Source organism: Rhinolophus sinicus, chromosome 15 (genome assembly GCF_057876585.1).
Source record: "Rhinolophus sinicus isolate RSI-liver-muscle chromosome 15, RSI-T2T, whole genome shotgun sequence".
Lineage (NCBI taxonomy): Eukaryota > Metazoa > Chordata > Mammalia > Chiroptera > Rhinolophidae > Rhinolophus > Rhinolophus sinicus.
The window spans coordinates 86726142-86745689 of NC_142515.1; the positions used below are offsets into that span (position 1 = coordinate 86726142).

Here is a 19548-nt window from a genome sequence, read left to right on the forward strand (position 1 = left end):
ACTCTTCTCCTGCATGGGGTCTCTCTGGGTGTAAGAAGGCAGTAGGAGGGGTGCCCTGCCATGGCCCTAGGAGTCTGGGTGCTGGCGGGGGGGGGCACAGACAAAACAAGTAATAAAGAGGCAGGTCCAGTCCACATGGCGGTGACCAATTTGACAGAAGCACTGTTTTCTGGAAAGTGGATTTGACGGCAGTGGCTGGGGCTGCTTGTGATGCTGCCACGGGGGCAATGGCCAGGCCTGCTGGGCATGAGCTGTGCAGCGCCCACCCCTATACCATGTCTGCATCGTAACGACCCGCCAGGACTGCCTCCTCCCAGGCTGAGGCCTCGAAGCAGCTTGTCTCACAGAGGACAGGCGAGGCCACTGAGCACTGAAAGCAAACCCTCCAGGTAGACGTCTTGTGGTCTCACTGACCCAGAGACGGTGTGTGCAGCTCCATGGGCACACACAGCCATCTGCTCCTGGGGAATCCGACCCACTTGGGAACTTGCAAGGACCCCCTGATTTGTGTCCCAGCAGTAGCTCCTGGCCTTCTCAGGGAGGATACGAAGTAAAAGGGGAAAGAGGCGATTAGAGAGGTTTGTGGGCAGAACGTCAAGGGATATGAACACTCCAAGCCCTAAAACAGCAGGTCCTGGGGCCTCACTAGAGAATCATTTAATGGTCTTCCCAGAAGAGATAAAATGGAAATCTGGAGAAAGACAAACATACAAGCAACAAAGGGCGCCCTTTTCTCCTCCAGGAAAGAAATTCTGAACCTGCCATAACCACATTTAAAGGAGCCAAAATTTGCAAACCCAGATAAATATCTGGGTGGCTCTGGGCCCTGCTTTTGGGGCTGCAGCCCGCCTCCTCCAGGTTCCCTCCCCATACAGACTCCAGAGGGAGGCTGTAGACTCAGAGGGGCCGCCAGGGTTTCCCAGGGGAAGCTGACTTCCAGGTTGGCTGAAGGGCAGTTTCCACGACCCACTAGGACCCGCTGGAGCATCTTGGGGGTAACAAAATACTAGGGGAAGCCTCAGGGATTGCAGGCTTTTCAGGGTCTACTGAGGGACGGTTGCCAGCTGTTCAGCAGGAACATCGGGCACCTCTGGGGGCCAAGGCTCCAAGGAAATACGCATATCCATGGGAGGGGTAGGTCCCCAGCTCCCTGTTTAGAAGCATCTACAAGCCCTTCCAGGATGGTTCCCCATGAGGGACAGTCCCGGCCCCCTTTGATGTGTAGGGTAGGGGGGCTTTCACCACAGGCTTGGCCTTCCAGTAGTTGAGGCGCTTGAAGGCTTCCAGGTCCCGATGGGTGGTCATGACCAGCCGGCTGCGCAGAAACAGCACTGAGTGAGCCAGAGCAGGATGCACCTCACACTGCTGGTCACACGCTCATGCACACTCGTCACACACACAGGCATATGCAGACACACATGCACAGTCAGAAGCAGCCTGTTACAGAGGAGGCTGTGACCGTCCCAGCCCCTCTTCAGAACCTAACCATTCTGCAAAGGATGGGGAAGCCCCTTGCTGGGTGGCCTGGGCCCCTGGGGGGCATCCTTTTTGCTGCCCCATTGGTCCCCACCCCCACCCCCCTGGGCCCCTTGCCTGCTGTGTGTCCTGTGTTCCCTGTGGATCCGCGCCCCAGCCCTTACTTCAGGTTGGAGAGCTCGATGACGAGACCGCGAACAGTATCTGTTGCATCCTCCATCCTGGCAGCTTCACAGGGCTTGAGGCCTTCGTAGGTGCTGGCAGGAAAGGAAGACAAGAGGCCCGACCTCAGCACACAGCTGTGCCAAACACCATCCTGGGGGCTTTCGCGGGGCCTTGAGCTGCCTGCTTTTTCAGATACTCAGCCACCATGGGCAGAGGCTCTGCCGGCCAACCCAGTTGGCTCTTCTGTCAAAAGCACACCCAGAATCCAGCCACCTCTCCCCATTGCAGCTGCCCTCAGGTGGACTGTTGCCACAGGCTCCCTGGTTCCCCAGCTCCTGCCCCTCAGCTTGTCTCCCATGTAGCCTGGGGGTGTGTGTGAAAATGGAAAACTGGCCCACTGCACCCTCTGCCAAGTGCCCAGACGCCACCCCTCCCTTTTATCCCTCTCCCCTGCTCCAGACATACTTAATTGCTTGCCTTCCCCTAAGCACCTCTTAGGGCTCTGGAATGTTCTTTCCCAAATGTCTCCTTTGGGGGGGGGGGGGTAGGAGGAATGGGATTTCCCTGATCACTGAGTTAAAATTTTAACCCCCTCCCCAGTCTTTTTCTCCCTAACACTGGGCCATCTACTTAATTTGCTTGTCTCTTTCTCAGCCCGCCTGCTCCACCCAACACACTAGATCAAAGCTCCGTGTTTTGTCCTGTCCCACAGTGCCCAGGGCAGTTCCTGGAAGAGCTGGCACTGGATGGTGTTAACATCTCTGGGAGGGGTGGCTGTGCTGCAGCACCCACTATTGTCTAATGTGTGCGGCCTGCGAGTGCTGGCAGAGGGTGGCCCCCCGGCCTCCCACCAACAGCTCTCCCCAAAGCCTACCACACCCCAGGCCTGGCAGCACCTCCTGGGCTGTCACTACAGAATCTCTGGTTCTGCTCCACCTGCCTCGGTCACCCCGAGGTGGCTGGCTGGCTCAGGCCTTAGGCTCTCCAGTGTCTCTCACTCAATCATGGGTCACCAACCCCAGGACCTGCCCTGGGCGCTTCCAGATTCCATGTGGGGTTGCATCGGCCCAGTGAAGCCATCAGAGATTGAGACACGAATCTCCCTCCTCTTTGTTCAAACCATAGTGGGACCCCTTTGACTAAACTGCCTCTGGTTCCCGTGCAGGGTGTATATGTGCGTGTGTGTGTACAAGTGGTACATCAGGTACTAGTGACAGAGTACAAGGGCAAGAGGCAAAAATGCTCCACCTTCTACCTCAAGGAGGGGGATGAAGAGGAGGAAGAGAGAAACTCAGCTAAGGGCTGCACCCCTAGTCCCTCCTCCACACTTGTCAGACAGAAACAGAAACTTGGCCATAAATAATTGACAAGCTGCCGCCTCTGCAGAAGCCGGTTCAAGTACGAGGTAACAGGAGAGGATGGTGCTCACCCCCGGCGGGGCTGGGAGAAAGGACAGGAGGTGATGGAATGTGACAGGGTCTGGGGCGAGGGGATAGGAACCCCCCCACACACCCACACACACAAGGGTTGGGTGGAGGGGCAGTGCACTGGTGGCCGGCCCAGGAGCACAGAGCCATTAGGAAGCGAGGAGACAGGACACATCGGAGAGCCTGGAGGGCCCACTGTGTGTCAGAACTGGGACCGCCCAAGATGGTCTTGGCCAATGGTCCTTAGCCCTGTCAGGGTCGCCTCCCCTCCGAGGAGATTCAGGGAAAGCGCTGAACACTCTCTCCAGAAAAACGTACATACTACATTCAAACAAACCACGGAACTGGGAGGGGGTTACCACCCCAGGGCTCTTGGGGAGATAGGCTGGTTTGGGTGCAAATGGCTGGTCACTAGTTCTTCACTTGTGTGGAGCAAGGGACGCACGCAGTTGGGAAGACGGGGCTCAGCTCCCTTACTGGTTTGGAGAGCTGGGGCTCCCTCATCACCCTCAATAGCAGAATGGGAGCTGATAGGACTGGGGGGAAAGAGAGCATGGGGGCTCCAGTGCCAGAAAAGCCATGCTACACCCCCCCAGGAACGACGGGAGGACTTGCACTGATGCAAGGATCCCTGGGGAGCCTCTCACCCAGCCTACCTGGGCTGGGCCTTGGTAAGGTGGCCTCCATCAGCGAGTGGACTGGTGCTAGCCCAGCAAGGACCCAGGCTGCTCCCTGCAGGAAACAACTGGAAAGAGAGCACAGGTATAAACAGTCTAGCTGGGCGAGCCCTGCACAGGGAATGAAAAGTCATGCAGGGGACGTCTCACTTCCCCTTGGCCACACTGGCAACACCAAAGCGGGTACTCCTGCAGAGGAAAAGTGACACCCAGACCTGTGTTACCAGCCGGGGCTGCTTGTGCCTTCTCCCCCAGAAAAAGTGCTGACAGGGCAACCCTGGGGTCCTCCCCTGGGCCTGCACCTTCTGACAGACTGGTCTGTGTCCGGAGGTGGCTCTGTCCACACTTCTCTGTTCCTGACAACTGTGCTACAGTCCTGTCTCCCTCTTGTCTTATAGCGTCCAGAAGGGTAGAGAAGACCCCTAGTGGTGGCCACTGCAGCAAAGTGGGCATCTGGTGTCAAGGAGAAGAGGTTGGCCAGATAAGCCATGCATTTTATGTCAGAAAATGATTTTGAAAATATATTGCAAGGGAAAAATTCATAATTAATAGGGGAGCGAGCCAGATAACCCCGAGGAGCTTAAGTTTCTAAATGTCAATGGTGGTTTAATTTTTGTGGAAAATGTCAAGCTCAATCATGGAGGTGATATACTCGTACATCTCTGAAAGAGGCAAAAAGGCTGAGGTGGGGCAGCCTGCCCAAGGCCTCTTCTAAGGAGACCGAAGTCCTGGGGTGGGGAACCTGTTCTAGGGACATCCTTTCCAAACGGAGCCCCTCTTCCCTGAGGGGCATGGGGGGAGGGGGGGAGGGTTGAGCTGCACTTGCAAAGGGGTCTCTGAATCCAAAGGACCAGACATGAAGAAATACCCGTAGCCCAGCGGCTCTCACCTGGGGATGACTCTGCCCCCAGAAGACACTTCACAATGTCTTGGTTGTCACACTGGGGGAGGGGGTGCTACTGGCATCCGATGGGTGGAGCCCAGGGATGCTGCTCCATGCCCTACGTGCGCAGGACCACCCCACCACAGAGAACGAATGACCTGGCCCTAGATGCCAGCAGTGCCAGTTGGGACACCTGCTGTAGACAACACAGCGTCTCCTAGCATCTGGCTATTTCATGGAGGTGACTCTGACTTAAAACACAATTCGATGTCATATATTCACCCAACTCACCCCACTGTTCCTGGCCATGAGGACTATCCTCCCTCCCACCAGGGTTGTATAAATGTCACGACAGATGTGGTCCTCACACTGAATATGCCAGGGCCACTGCTGGAGGCCTGAGGGACCCGCAATCAGCTTTTGAAATGATGCTCCTTCAGCACCGTACAGAGGCTCTACTGGCTCAGGGTGAGTGTCACACCCCAAGGGAGTTGTTATGAGATGAAAACACCGCACTTTCCCATGAGGGGACCTGGGTTTGAAACCTGTCTGTCACTGCTGTGGAACCTGAGTCTCCGAGGGGCCTCCTCCGAAGTGGTGCTCACAGCTGCGGCTGGTGAGGTGGAGGGCCCGTTGGTGGGAGGTAGCACTGCTGCTCTCCATCCATCTGCGCTCTGTTCCCAAGGGTCCCTGACCACATGGCCTTCCTGCCAAGTACCATCCAGAACCTTCCCATGGGAACCTGCTTGAGCCTGGTTGCCCTGACTTGTTCGGGAACGCCCAATGTCGAAATCAAACATGCCCGGGCATCGGCCGCCTGGTCAAGGCAGTGCCTACTCCTCTGGGGGCCTGTCAGGTCTGACCACTGGCTGTCTGTCCAGGGACCCCACACTGCGGACTGTTTTCCAAGCACACAGTCGCTGGCAGCCTGTCTGGCAACCTGTCCGGAAACGGCTCACTCCTTTGCCTGCTGGATGCCACCAAATGTCTCAACTGCTTCACCAGCCTTCTCCCTTAGCCACTGCCCCAAAGACCAGAGACTGGGGGTAACATAGGCGGCATTTATTTCCAAGTGAAGGGTTTGCATTTTTCAAGAAACAAGGCTCCAGTTCTCCAATGTCAGCTGTTGCCAGCACCTGAACGCCTACCTATCCAGGGGACGGTGTTCAAACTCTAGGCCTAAACTGCACTGTGACCTACTTTCCATGATCTTGCTTGTCTGGTGATCACGAAACTGGTGGCATGAAGAGCCACAGCCCACACGTGGCAGGGTAGGCCAGGTCTGCAATCACCTCATAGGCGAACATTGTGAAGGGCCAAAAACAGGAGGGCGGTGCAGAGTACACCCACGTTCGCTCAACCCAGCCACATTCCCTTCCACGCTCAGAACAGATGGCTTTCTTCAACTGGGCACCAGATGAACTCCTGTGCTTGTCTTTTGGGGCTGTGTTGCATGAAGACTCTGAAGTGCCAAAATGGTAGGATATAAGTGCTACCTAAATGCTTCCTCTGGGAGAGGCAGGCAGGAACAGTGGCATGGAAAACCTCACAGGGGCAGGGACCACACCTGATGTGCTCACGCCTGGCACAGAGCAGGCTCTCCATAAGCATGCATTGAATGAACTTTTAAAAAATCATCTCAACAGGGATGGCTGAAGAAATGGGGGCCAACAATGGTAAAGGGAGTCGGGGACCACATTCCAGGACAGGACGGCTGAGGCGCAGTCGTAGAATCAGGCAGACCTGGACGCAGACCCAGCCTCCTCCCCTTCGGCTGTGTCACTGTAGGCAGGTGCCCAACCTTCTTCAGCCTCTCTGCCGAACCCAGTGTGTGGAAAGAGAACCGCCTACCTCCCAGGGGACCCCTGCCAGCACTTAGCCCAGGCTCAGGTGTGCCACCAGCCAGGGATGTGGCGCCTCCCCCGGGAGCGGGGCCGATGCAAGGCTGCCACCAGCCCTGACAGGTCAATGCCTCAGCCGGCAGAGGCTCATTAGGCAGCTTTCCCACCACCCGTCAGGCAGGCAGATCCCAGAAGTAAGCAAAGTCCCTACAAATTCCAGCAGAAAAACAAAATTCCATGTGTATGTTTGGGACAGGCCCCTCATGGACAGGCAGGTCTTTCCTTTCCGGAAAATCACGGCCTCCACACCCATGGAAGCTGCAAGACTTGGGACGCCTAGACTCACGTGCTGTGTAAGACTGCCACACACTCCCTCTTCCCCCCACTACTGGACAGTCTGGGAGAGGGCTTGTGGCCCCTGGCGCCGGCCCTGGCATGGTCTGGCTGTAACTTGGAGATGCTCTTACCTGCTCAAGTGGGGTTTCAAAGTCGGGAGCTTCCAGGGCATCCTGTATTTGGCTGTCTGGTAGGAAGTCGAGCTCCATGGCTGGGGACACCCCCCCAGCGGCCTGATCTTCAGAGTCAGGCCTGTTAGGCTGGCCTACCGGGCCTTCAAGAGCGTCTGGGCTGTCCTGGGAGGCCTTGGCATCCAGGGGAGGGCCATCCACTGCTTCTCTGTGCACTGGCAGAGCAGATGCTCCAAGGGATAGACTGAGCCCCCCAAGGTCTTGTTCCTGGCTCTGGCTACCTAACTCAGCTGCCTTTTCACCTGAGGGCTGCGATGGCAAAGGCAGTGCACACAAACCTCCCAGCCCTTCTTGATCCGGGCCCGGCACCTGTGTCTGAGCAACACTTGGGCCCATTTCGGAGGCTACAGGGCTGACACCTCCAGCGCCTGTTGTGGGCTCTCGAATTCCATGAGCCAGAGCAGGGCCCCCTGGGACATCACTAGCGGGCTTAGCTTCCCCCGCTGCCTCCCCTATGCCTAAGGTCTCCCCAGCGAGAGGCACGCCTCTGAGCAGTGCCCCGCGATGGCCTCCAGCAGGGGCCTCCCCACTGAGAGAGGCAGGTGTCCTGGCGTTCGCCTGCCCCCTGGGCCCAGCCATCCCCAGAGCCCTCTGTTTTGGCTTGCTGGTGTCTGTGCTCATGTCTGTGAGGACAATGGTCATAAGGGAGGAGTGTCCTGGGCTGCTACAGCTCCCTTCTGCTGCGCAGCCAGCCCTGCTGAGTGTCTGCATGAGGTCAGGGGGGCCCTGGGCCACAGATCGGGGCTCTGGATCCCAAGTGGCCAGGATGCTGTCTCCTTCGTCCTGGTCAGCACCTGCTCCTCCTTGGCCACCTTCCTCCTGTGGGGCTCCTTGGTCTGGCTCCTTCTCTTCAGCATCACTGCTCGGTTGAAGCCCTTTCTGGCCACAAGCACCGGGAACCCCACCCCTCTCTGTGCTTCCACAGTCTGGCAAGTTGGTTCCTTGCTCCAACAGGTGGTGCTGGCTGGCCCTCTCTGAGGCCAAGGCCACTGTCCCCCGTGCTAGAGAGGCGTCATTGGAGACCTCAGGCTGAGACTCTGCCCTGCTGGACACAAGTGTTACAGGGTTGTGGACGTCGTGCTCAGAGCAGGTGCCACCTGCCTGGGTCTGGTCTCCCGGCTCCCTGGCCTCCCAGACAGTGAGACCTGGGGACTCCTCCCAAGACTGGCTTCCTGCCGGCTGCACACTGGGCTCTGGCAGTGTTTCCTGTGGAGAGAGGAAGACTCAGCCTTGGGCCTTCAACAATCAACTGCTCTAAAGATTTTTCTATTTGTTACTGCCCCTGTACAAAGTCTCAGATGCTGTGCAGACGACCGAAGGGATCAGTATAGTAGTCCACCCTTACCCACGGGGGACACATTCCCAGAGCCCCAGTGAATGCCAGAAACTGTGGATAGTGCCAAACCCTATATATACAGTGGTACCTGGTTTTCGAACGTAATCCGTTCCGGAAGACTGTTGGAATTCTGAAATGTTCAAAGACCGAGGCAAGGTTTCCCCATAGAAAGTAAATGCAAAATGGATTAATCGTTCCAGACCTTTAAAATCAACCCCTAAAACTGCAAATTTAGCATGAATTTTACTATCTAATGACACCATAGATCCATACAATATGCAGCATTCGTAAACCGAAATGTTCGTCAACAGAGACATTCAAAAACCGAGGTACCACTGTACTATGTTTCATTCCCCTACACATAGGGGAATGCCTTAAATTAGGCATAGTAAGAGATTAACAATAAAAATTGAATTATAATATACTGTAATGAAGTTATATGCATGGCTTTGAGGCCACTATTAAGTAAAATAAAGGTGACCTGAACACAAGCATTACGAGGCTGTGACGGTCAATCTGACAATGAAGACGGCTACTAAGTGGCTCCCGGACAGCGAGCATGTACCGCGTGGAGACACTGGGCAAAGGGAGGATTCACATTCCAGGCAGGACAGTGTGAAATTTCATCACGCTATTTAGAACGATGTGCAATTTAAAATTTCTGAATTGTTTATTTCTGGAATTTTCCGTTTAATATTTTCAGACTACAGTTGACCATAGGTAACAGAAACCTTGGAAAGAAAAACCGTGGGTAAGGAGGAACTACTGTACCAGTATGGGACAGAGCTTTGTGCCAGGGGCTGAAGGGAGAACTGGAAGCACAGGAATCCTTCCTTCCACCAGCTCCTCCTCCCCAGCAGGACCAGGCACGTGGAGGTCAGGGATACAAAAATCAAGGGGGCCTGTGGACCATACCAGTGTCAGCTGCCTGGTGCTGGCGATGGACTATCGTTACGAAAGACGTTACCACGAGGGGAAGCCAGAGGAGGAAACCCAGGGACCTCCCTATGCTGTTTTGTTTTTAAACTGCGGTATAATACACACAACATAAGATTCACCATTTGAACCATTTTTGAGTGGACAACTCAGTGGCATTAAGCATGTTCTCACTGCTGTGCAGCCATCACCACCATCCATCTCCAGAGCTCTTTCGTCTTGTACAATTGAAGTTCTGTTCCCATTAAGCACTAACTCCCTGCTCTGCCCCTCCCAGCCCCGGCAACCATTATTCTACACTGTCTATGATTTGACTACTCTAAGTTCCTCGTATAATTGGAATAATAAAATACGTGGTCTTTTGTGACTGGCTTCTTTCACTTAGAATAATGTTTTCAAGGTTCATCCATGTTGTAGCATGAATCAGTATTTCCTTCCGTTTTAAGGCTGAATAATATTCCATTTTGTTTATTCATTCATCCATCAGTGAACACCTGGGTCTATACTGTTTTTGAAACTTCTTATAAGTCTCTAATTATTTCATGATAAAAGGTTAAAAGAGAGGAAGAGAGAAGTGAAAAGTCCCTAAAGGAGGTGGAAGATGACCAGAGCAGGCTCAGGGAGAGAGGATGGTTCTATCTGGGACACAGAGTATCATCCCGGGCTAGATGGCAGCTTGATCCTCCACGTGCTCAGGCCTAAACCTGCAGAGTCACTGCAGCCCAGCTCTCCCACCTCTAGATGCACGTATCTGACAATTCCACCTGGCTTTGTCTGGTCATCCCCAATGTGACACAACCACACGAGCTCCTGAGCACCCCCTGAGAATCTCCCTGTCTCCACTAACAGCAACTCCATTCTTCAATCTATTCAGGCCCTAAACAAGAGAGTCAACCCAACGTCCCCCTTCTTCTCACACGTGTGCCATCAGCTCTCCCTTCAAACTGGACTGCGGATAAATTCCATACCTAGGTACTAAGGTTTGCAACTCTAGGTACCTACTGACAGCAGCTGCTCCCCTCTTGCTTTTGTAGTTTTAGCGCTGGGGGACCCTCCCCCACAGTTACCTCCCTGCACTGATCAGGGCCACTTTTCTAGGAGAGGGTCAGGGTCTGCAGTGCAAATGTCAGACCACTGAAGGTCACAGCGTGTCCATACGGCTTCAGTGAAGCCACCGGCAACCTGTCTGCCAAGTGATATGCTGCTTTTCCTGACTGACAGTAAAACGATCACTCCCTTTTTTAAAAAATTAAACTTTTTGTGAAATCATTGTACATTCATGTGCATTTGTGAAAAATAATGTGAAAAGATCCCTTTTGCTCCTTACCCAGTTTGCCCCAGTGGTAACATCTTACATAACAAAACTACCGTATCACAGGCATGTTGACATCACTAAGGTTCCCGACTTTATTCGGCTCTCCCATTCGTATGTGTATTAAGTTCTATATGGTTCTCACACTCGTGGAGGCTGTGGCTCCACCAACACAGTTAAGATACTGAAAAGATGCCAACACAAAGATTCCTGGCATTGCCATTTGTACCCACACTCGCCTCTATCCCACGTCAGCCATCCCATCTCCAACCCTGGCCACCATGTGTCTACCCAACACGTCTGATTTTGTCATGTCAATAATGTGCTGTAAATGGAACCCTACAGCATATAAACCTTTGGGATTGGCCTTTCCTACTCCCTCTAACGTCCTGGAGATCCACCCAGGTAGTTGTGTGTGCCACTAGTTTGTTCCTTTTTTATTACTGGGTTGTGTTCATGGTTTGGATAGACCGTGATTTGTTCAACCATTCTCCAGCTGTTGAAAGATATTGAAGGTATTCCCAGTTGAGGGCGATTATAAACACAGCTGCTGGGCACACCCCCACTCCCGTTTTAAGGGGTGTGTTTTGCCAGATATTGTCACCCCCAGAGCTGATGGTGGCAAGGACAAGAGAGAACACTGTAAGACTCCCCCCAAACCCAACTCACAAAAAAGCTTCTGAGAAGCCAAAGGGGTTCAAGGACAGAACACGGGCTTCCTGTCTGAGTTTTACTAACTCTCACGCCATGTGGGCAGAGGGTGCCGGACTTGAGCGCTTCGGGGCAGGCACAGCTGTCCAGAGCAGCTCTCGAGGGCCTGTGAGCTGCCTGCACAGCACCTGCAGTACAGAGACATCCGTAGTGCGAGCCACTCACAAAGGGGGTGTGGAGAGGTACAGATCTGGCCATTGCCAAAGTCAAACTCCGCTGCCACGGCTGAGCCAAGGGGCTGCACATTCATGGGGCTCAGCCTGCCGGTTTTAGGGTCTTACCAGGCTAAAGGCCCCACTTCCAAGGTCCTCTTCTCTCGTAGCTGCTTGTCTTGTCACTGTCTTCCTGGGTTTTGCAAACTGGGGGACAAACCTCCCAACTGAGTTCTGTGAACCAGATACAAGAACAAAGCAGCAATAAAGATAAGGAGGAATGAAGACTTGAAAGAAACAAAACACCAAAACCAGTTTCTTTCCTACAGCTGCAAACATGGCCTTTGCCCTCCATCTCCAGGGCACACTCTCACCAGCCCTTGTTGGCTCCGAGGGTGAATGGAGGCAGGACCTGCAGCTCAAGGGGGCAGTGTCGTTTGCACATCGGCAAGGCTACAAAACAGGCTCACCTGGGAAGAAGGAAAGGAAATTGACTCCCTTTCTGGTTGTCCAAGGAGCATGGAGGAAGCGCCTGTTTCCTTATCCGGGGAACTGGATGGAGAAAAACAAAACAGGAAGTTCTGGAGTTCTCCAATGTTGTCAATGTGCACAGTGGGACAGACAAGGAAGTCCAAAGGCAAAGTAGTGCTCAGAACCTCCTGGAAAGAAGGCCCTGGAGCACCTGATGAGAGAGGGTGGGATGGAGGACGGGAGCAGTACCCTGGGGAACATCTGACTCCAAGAAGGGTGTGGAGTCCCAAGTCTAGAATCCAAGCTTCGTGCGCTGGCAGCACTTTACCCTTATAATCCCATTGGCTCCTGAAGTAAGAACAAGAATTCTCCCTTGGACTGGCACTGCAGCCCCCAACTCTGCAAATTCTAAGGAAGGGAAGTTGCAGATATGCGAAACAGTGTCTTAAAAAACGGGTGTATTCATAATTACCAAAAGGTGGAAGCAACTGAGATGGCCTTTAGTGGGTCAGTGGATAATACACCATGGTATATCCAGACAATGGAATATTATTCAATGCTAAAAAGAAATGAGCTATCAAGCCATGAAAAGACATGGAGGAAACTTAAACGTGTATTACTAAAAGAAGTCAATCTGAAAAGGCCACGTACTATATGATTCCAACTATACGACATTCTGGAAAAGGCAAACTATGGAGACAGTAAAAAGATCAGTGGTGGCCAGGGGCAGGGGGAGAGATGAATAGGCTACGATTTTTAGGGCAGCGAAAATACTCTGCATGAGACAATAGTGATGGATACGTATCATTATACATTTGTCCAAACCCACAGGATACACAAAACCAAGTGTGAACGCTAAGGTAAACTATGGAATTTGGGTGATTACGATGTGTCAATATAGGTTGATCTTTGGTTAAAAAAAAAAAAAAAGTACCTGGTTGAGTGATAATGGGGAGGCTATGTATGTGTGAGGACAAAAAAGTATGTGGGAAATTTCTGTATCTTTTACTTTATTGTAAGCCTAAAACTGCTCTTACAATTTAAATCTTTAAAAAAACACTGGTGAGGTTATGATTATATTTAAATAAGTGTGGACGTGTATATTGTAAAAAAATAAATAAATAAAGACCAAAATCTGGAACCAAAATTTTATGATTTCAACTCTGGAAGTAGAACAGGATAAAACATGAATATATGCTAATGCGTAGGCTTGAATTGTGCCAGGAGAGGTTACGGAGACAGAATAAGTCTATATACTGCTAGCAAGAGTCTGTTAGAAAATTTTATTTGGGATGGGTTGTTCGAGTGGCTTCTGGGTGCTGGCAAGATTTCATTTCTCAACATAAATGTGTTAAGCTTCTCTGCTTTATGATCTTTTTCTATTATAGTCTACGCATAGGGTATTTCTTTTCTTTTCTTTTTTTTTAAAGATTTTATTGGGGAAGGGGAACAGTGTGTACTTCTAGAACTTTTTTCCAAGTCAAGTTGTTGTCCTTTCAGTCTTAGTTGTGGAGGGCACAGCTCAGCTCCAGGTCCAGTTGCCACTGCTAGTTGCAAGGGGCGCAGCCCACCATCCCTTGCAGGAGTCGAACCGGCAACCTTATGGTTGAGAGAACACGCTCCAACCAACTGAGCCATCTGGGAGCTCAGTGGCAGCTCAGCTCAAGGTGCCGCGTTCAATCTTAGTTGCAGGGGGCAGAGCCCACCATCCCTTGCGGGACTTGAGGAGTTGAACAGGCAACCTTGTGGTTGAGAGCCCACTGGCCCATGCGGGAATCGAAGCAGCAGTCTTTGGAGTTAGGAGCGTGGAGCCACTGGGCCGGCCCCACAGGGTATTTCTTAATAAAACATTTTAAAAAAACAAAAACAAAATGGTGGGAACCTACTTCTGTGGCTTCTGACTATTCCTAAGGACACAGGTGGCAGGTTGGAGAGTGGCTGTAACCCCATCAGTCCTGCTGGGCTGTCCAGGAGCGAGGAGCAGAGTGGCATTGTCATGTCTGGGAAAATGGCTTAGGTGTGACACGTGGCCCCTCTCTTCACATCACACACAGAGCAGGGCTGCCTGAAGTGCTAAGACCGCCAGGACCTGAGATCAGACACATCCCCGCACCCACTGAAAACGGTTGTCAGACACATTTTTCACTCAAAAACTTTGGCAGTCCAATCCACGACATCGTCTCTGAAGGCTTCGGGGAGCAGGAACCCCCCCTTCTCCTAACTCACAATATCCCTTTCTACTCTGCTGTAGTTACAGGTGGTTTAACCCTGTGAACAGACTAAACTATTCTCCAGTTCCTTCTTTTTCCCCACCTGCTAATTACATTCATTCCTGAAAAAAAAAAGGGTAGGGGAACTTGGAAACCATAGTGGTTAAGAGCACAGGAGCAAGACACAGCTAGAACCGCAGCTTGCCTTAACCAGCTCAGTGGCCTTGGGCAAGTCATTTGCTCTCTCGAAGCCTCAGAGTCCTCATCTTTCAAATGGGTATAAAAACCTATTTCACAGTGGCGAGACTGCATGAGCTGGTCTGTGTAAGATGTTTGTTATTAGCACGCTGCTTACCACATATTGATTCTCTTTTATGGGTTATTATTTCACAGACCTACTCCTTCAGTACCTTCTTGATCAAGAAGGAATGTAAGATAAATATGGATTTGACCCACAGACAGGACAAGCTGCATTCTGTAACTAAGTGACCTTGACAAACTCAAGGTTTTCCTTGCCTGTGACTAACATATTGACCTTTCTTGATAGAGAGTCCCAGGAGGAAAGCTTTGAGAAGCACAATCCAAAGACTCCGAGTCCCTGGGGGGGAGGCATGGCATTGGATGGGTCATGTTGGTCCCCTCCCTTTTGCATCCTGTTCACTGGGCTGCTGTGCTGTGCCCACTGTCAATGGGGAGGTTTGCTGGAATGTTCTGAGCCACCTACCTGGAGGCCGCTTGTCCTGGTTCCTCCCCACGCTGCTCTACAGAAGGAGCAGGTCCTGACTTGCCTTCTGACTCTTCAGGGTGACGCAAAGGGCCCAACTCAGAACTCTGGGGGATCCCATGAGAGTCTCTGAGCCTTGGGTTCTTTGGGGGTTTCAGAGGATGGATTCCTTCTCCTGGTTTAGAGACAAAGGAAGAAACAGGGGTAGGGGACGCCAAGAGCATGCAGACAACCAAAGCCGCAGGGGCACTGCTGCAATGCGAGCAGGTTTATTCCAAGGACAGCAAACCCCTGTTCTGACGCTTGCCTGGAGAGCGAGAGATGGGATGGAATCCCGTCCAGGTTCTATCATTTATCTGCCTATGGAATTCAAAGGCTTTTTATCTATGGAATGGTCAATACTGAGTCCGAATCCTGAGATGGCCTGGCCTGGCGTCAAACCACGAGACCACCTGGCCCAGCCTACTATCTTTCTGGGGAAGTGGTGAGAGGTGTGTACTGATTTTTTCGGGTCTTAGCTCAAACATCCCTGCAGAGGGGCCATTCCCTGACTTCTCTATAGAGCATCCCCTTTCAAACCCATGCTATTTTATTCACTTCATGGCTTTTCCGCAATTGTCGATGTACTGGGTCATTTGTCTCCCCCACTACAGCCTGCTGCACACAAGGACGGGCCTCATCCATCTATCTCACTCTCTGCTGGGGCTCAAGTGCCTAGAAGAGCATCTAGTACACTGTCAGAGCTCAATAAATACTTGATAGATGGCTGAATAAACACGTGTAGATCACTTCCCGGGAAACACAGATACAACTTAATTATGTACCAACCACTCTAGTTTTCCACAACACCTAAAGAATATACATCCTGGGAAAACTAGGGCCCAGTGTCATTAAGTGCTAAGGAAGTGAAGTCTCAGATGCCACTTGGTCCCTTGTATCTGTGCAATACCTTCCCCGTCACTAAGAGCAATTTAGAGCCTAAAGGTGCTTATTAACATCTATTTGTTGGACATAGGAAACTCCCTTACATAGAAATTGCCAATAGTGGCTGGCTTGTGAGACCTCTCCAGATCTGGCCCCAACAGAATCATTTATTCAATGAACAAATAATAAGGGTTGACTTGTGATTTCCATGCCAGACACTGTCCTAAGAACTTGAGTGTGTTATGATAAAACTTCGAGGTAGGGTCCTGCTGTTATGCCCATCTTACAGATGATAAAGCTGAGGCATATGCAGCCCAAGGAATCCAGAATGGATGGATTCAGATATCCACTGAGCACTTAAGTGTACGTCAGCATTTGTTGAGCAGCTATTGTGTACCATGCTGCTGACGAGGCAGTGAGGACAAAAGACAAGCGAGAGCCAAGTCTGATCTTCCTGGAGTTCCTTATACACCTTGAAAGAAACCCATTGTATAAGCACCCTCCCTTTCCTCCCAACACCACCAATGCTGAGGGTCCTCCCCAGCATTTATTCAGCTGTTTGTGTTCCATGAGACCACAGCGACTTTCCTGTAATTTCTTCTAATTCTGTCAGTTATGGTTCATGTGTACCCATTCAGAACTTGAACTCACTGCTGTGTGTTTAATTAGCTCTCTCCGTGAGAAGTATTTTTCTTTTTCCCTTCACTAGACCTTGAGGGTGTCAAGGGCAGGAACTAAGTCTGCTGCACCCTTTGCTCTTATCCTCAACCTGCCTCCCACCCCTCCCTCAGGTGCCCACCCCAGCACTGCACGCAGCGTAAGGCTCTATTGAGTTTCTTACACAAACACATTCCCACCTTGTGGTCTGCCAGAAAAGATAAAATATGGCAGCTTCGTTTATTTGGTTTCTTAAGATGCCCAAACACTAGCTTGCTTTGCTAATGGACGTTTGTACCAAATAAAAAGCAAAAATATCAACAGAGGCGAAGAGCCTCCCATTTCCTTCCTGTGATCTGTCCCCACAGGACTAATTTAAGAAAAACTAAGGCAGAACCTTGTGTTCAACACCAAAGGCCAAAGACATCGGGAGGGAAAGGGCTTCTTTCACCACCTGCCAGAATCGTATTCCTCCCTCTCCACTCCATCCAGGACACACAGAAACAGCTGTTCTGGGCCAGCCCAGGGGTCTACTGAGCTGGGGAGTCCATTGCCAAGAGAGGCCCCAAATGACTTGCTGTGGGTGGGCCTGGCTGTCCCCAGCTTCCCCCTCCAAGGTCAGATAAATTCCTGTGTCTCCAAGCAGCCTGTTGCTCATCTTTGCACTAAATATTTTCAATCTGTTGATAATTTCTTTTCAGTCCCACGTTTTGGGGGAAAAATGAGGGCTACTCCTTAAGTTCATTAAGCACTAAGTAAATAAATAATTTATAAACTTTTAAGATGTTTGAGTAACCTTAGACAATAGACAGGGTAATGGAGCTATACTATGCAATATTGGGTGTTTTTCTTTTCGAACGAGGAAATTCTGTATGTATATGGACAGAGATGGTCTCAATACACCATGAAGTGAAAGATGGAAGCTGCGTGTCATGTGATGATTCTATTTTCCAACAAAAAACACTACATTTGTGTATACGCAGAAAAAGTTCGGAAGAAGTAGTGTACCTAAGTTCATCCTGTTTTTTCATACTGTACTGTATGATTGGTCCTCATCCTGTGGCAATGATGGACGTTACCATTGGGGGAAGCTGGGCAAAGGGGACACAGGCCTCTGAACTAGTTTTGCAACTTTCTGTAAGCCCAAAATTGTTTCAAAATGAAAAGTTGTTTGTTTTTTTTTTAAGTCTGGAAGGATAATCATAACAGCAGCATATATTTGTGACTACGTAGAGTCTCTTCTCAGTGTGTTACAAATACTGATCCACATGTGAGCTCCGGGACGCGGTTCTCAACCTTGGCACTACCGATATCTGGGACACTACTGACATTTGGGGTTGGATCATTCTGGGTTGTGGGGGCTGTCCTGTGCATGCTATGATTTTGAGCAGATTCCTGGCCTAGACCCACTAAATGCCAATACCACCGCCCCTACACACACACACTCACTGTGAAAACCAAAAAGTCTCTAGACATTGCCAAATATCCTCTGGAGGGCAAATTCCTCCCCCCACCAGGTGGAGAACCACCAGGAGGTGCTCTTATTATCCCAATTACAGAAGGGGGAAAGCAGGCACAGAGTAAGTCATCTGCCGTCACACAGTGAGCAGCAGAGCTGGGAGGAACCAGGTTTTTGGTTCCAGAATGAAGCACTTAGCCGCACACCAGATGGCCTTGCAGCATGTCAAGCTCCGTTCAGGGGTGGCCTCTGAGAGTGGGCCTGCATGGGGGCTACACCCCACCACGAAGCCTGAGGGCATTCCCTCGGCTGTGTGGGACCCCACCAGAGGCTGGAGAAAGCTCCACAAAGCTTTCACTTTCTACTCTATGCACTTCTCCATAATTTATAGTTTTCTTACTAGCGGGTATTAAATCATGTTTTAAAGGAGCCTGGTGTGGTCATGTTAGCATTTCTACAATAAATAAGCCCAAATTCCTCCTAAGAGCAGAAGCAACAATAAAGAGATCAACTTGAACATCCAAATACCTGAGGTCCGAAGCTTCTTCCTCTTACTCATTTTATCCCTCCCTTGAGAAATCTGAAAAGGAGCAAAATACCATCATTACAAGAAGTCCCTTTCTCTGGGTACGGACCCTAGTGATATTGGCTGAGGGCAGAAAACCCCAGCCCCACTTCAACCCGTCTGGCTGCCTGAGGGTCAGTCGGGCCCCAAGAGGATAGATACAGGGTGGGAATCATAGCGACCTTGGGCCGTGGCTGGGTAAGAACTCAAACCTCCTCCATGCTGCAGATAGTAAAAAGGGAATTGCCCATCTTCTGCCCAGGATCTGAGAGTGCATAGGCAGGAGTGGAGCAGGAGTGTCTTCCGTGGGAACCATTCGAGACCCTGGCTCTAGCCCCTAAGTTGGGGCAGCCTGTGTGAAGCTCCTCCCTCCAGGCTGGGTTTTTTTGGGACCCTTCCAGGGACATCCGAGGACTTTTGAGGGAACAATGGGGGCGCTTCAGGGTCATCTGGGGACTTTAGAGGGGCCACCTGGAGTGCTTCAAAAAGTCAGGGGTTCCTTCGGGGGATGCCGGAGGACCTTGAAAGGAAAGGAGCCACCTCAGAGCAATTCCTTCCAGCCTTGGTGGTGGGAAAAGCCCAAACCGACCTGGGCCAGAGAAGTTCTTTAAGTCCGCTTGTTCTTATCAGGAACTAGGCAGGTCTGCCTGGAGCTGTTAGGGAATAATTCGGTTAAATTATCTGCGTGAAATATTTTGGAGAAAATAAAAAACAAGTTGGCCCCTCATGGAGGCTGGGCCGCCCCAGGGTCTGAAGCTGAGGGGCTAGGAAGGCCAGAGGTCCGAGCGCTGCGGTCTGGCTTCCGGTGACCAGGTCCACACTAACGCGACCCCACCACCGAAACGTGAGGACTGCCCAGACTCGGACCACCAGGTGAGGCTGCAGCTCGTAGGTGGCGGCAGAACGCAATAAACCCGACACCGCCTCCGCAGCCCTCACACCTGCTCGAGCTCTGTCCGCCTCTTTCCCGCTCACTGCGACACCCAACCGCGCGCATGCGCAATGCCAGCGTTGCGCTCACACCTGCGCACGCTCCGCCTCTTTCCCGTACCCGAGGTACCCTCCAGCGCCCCGCAGCGCGCATGCGCGCTTGCG

The 19548-nt window shown here is 51.5% G+C and overlaps 1 protein-coding gene across 1 annotated transcript; it reads right to left on the minus strand.

Moving 5' to 3' along the window:
* Positions 1-640: 640 nt before the first annotated feature.
* Positions 641-19499, minus strand: BRME1 (break repair meiotic recombinase recruitment factor 1). Its single transcript, XM_019746134.3, has 10 exons — positions 19395-19499; positions 19043-19106; positions 18417-18468; positions 14849-15023; positions 11914-11995; positions 11573-11677; positions 6937-8202; positions 3725-3813; positions 1641-1733; positions 641-1315 (listed from the first exon to the last, which is right to left on the minus strand). The coding sequence occupies exons 3-10, from the start codon at positions 18445-18447 to the stop codon at positions 1165-1167; spliced, it is 1992 nt and encodes a 663-aa protein (XP_019601693.3). The 5' UTR covers positions 18448-18468; positions 19043-19106; positions 19395-19499; the 3' UTR covers positions 641-1164.
* Between the last annotated feature and the right edge of the window lie 49 nt (positions 19500-19548).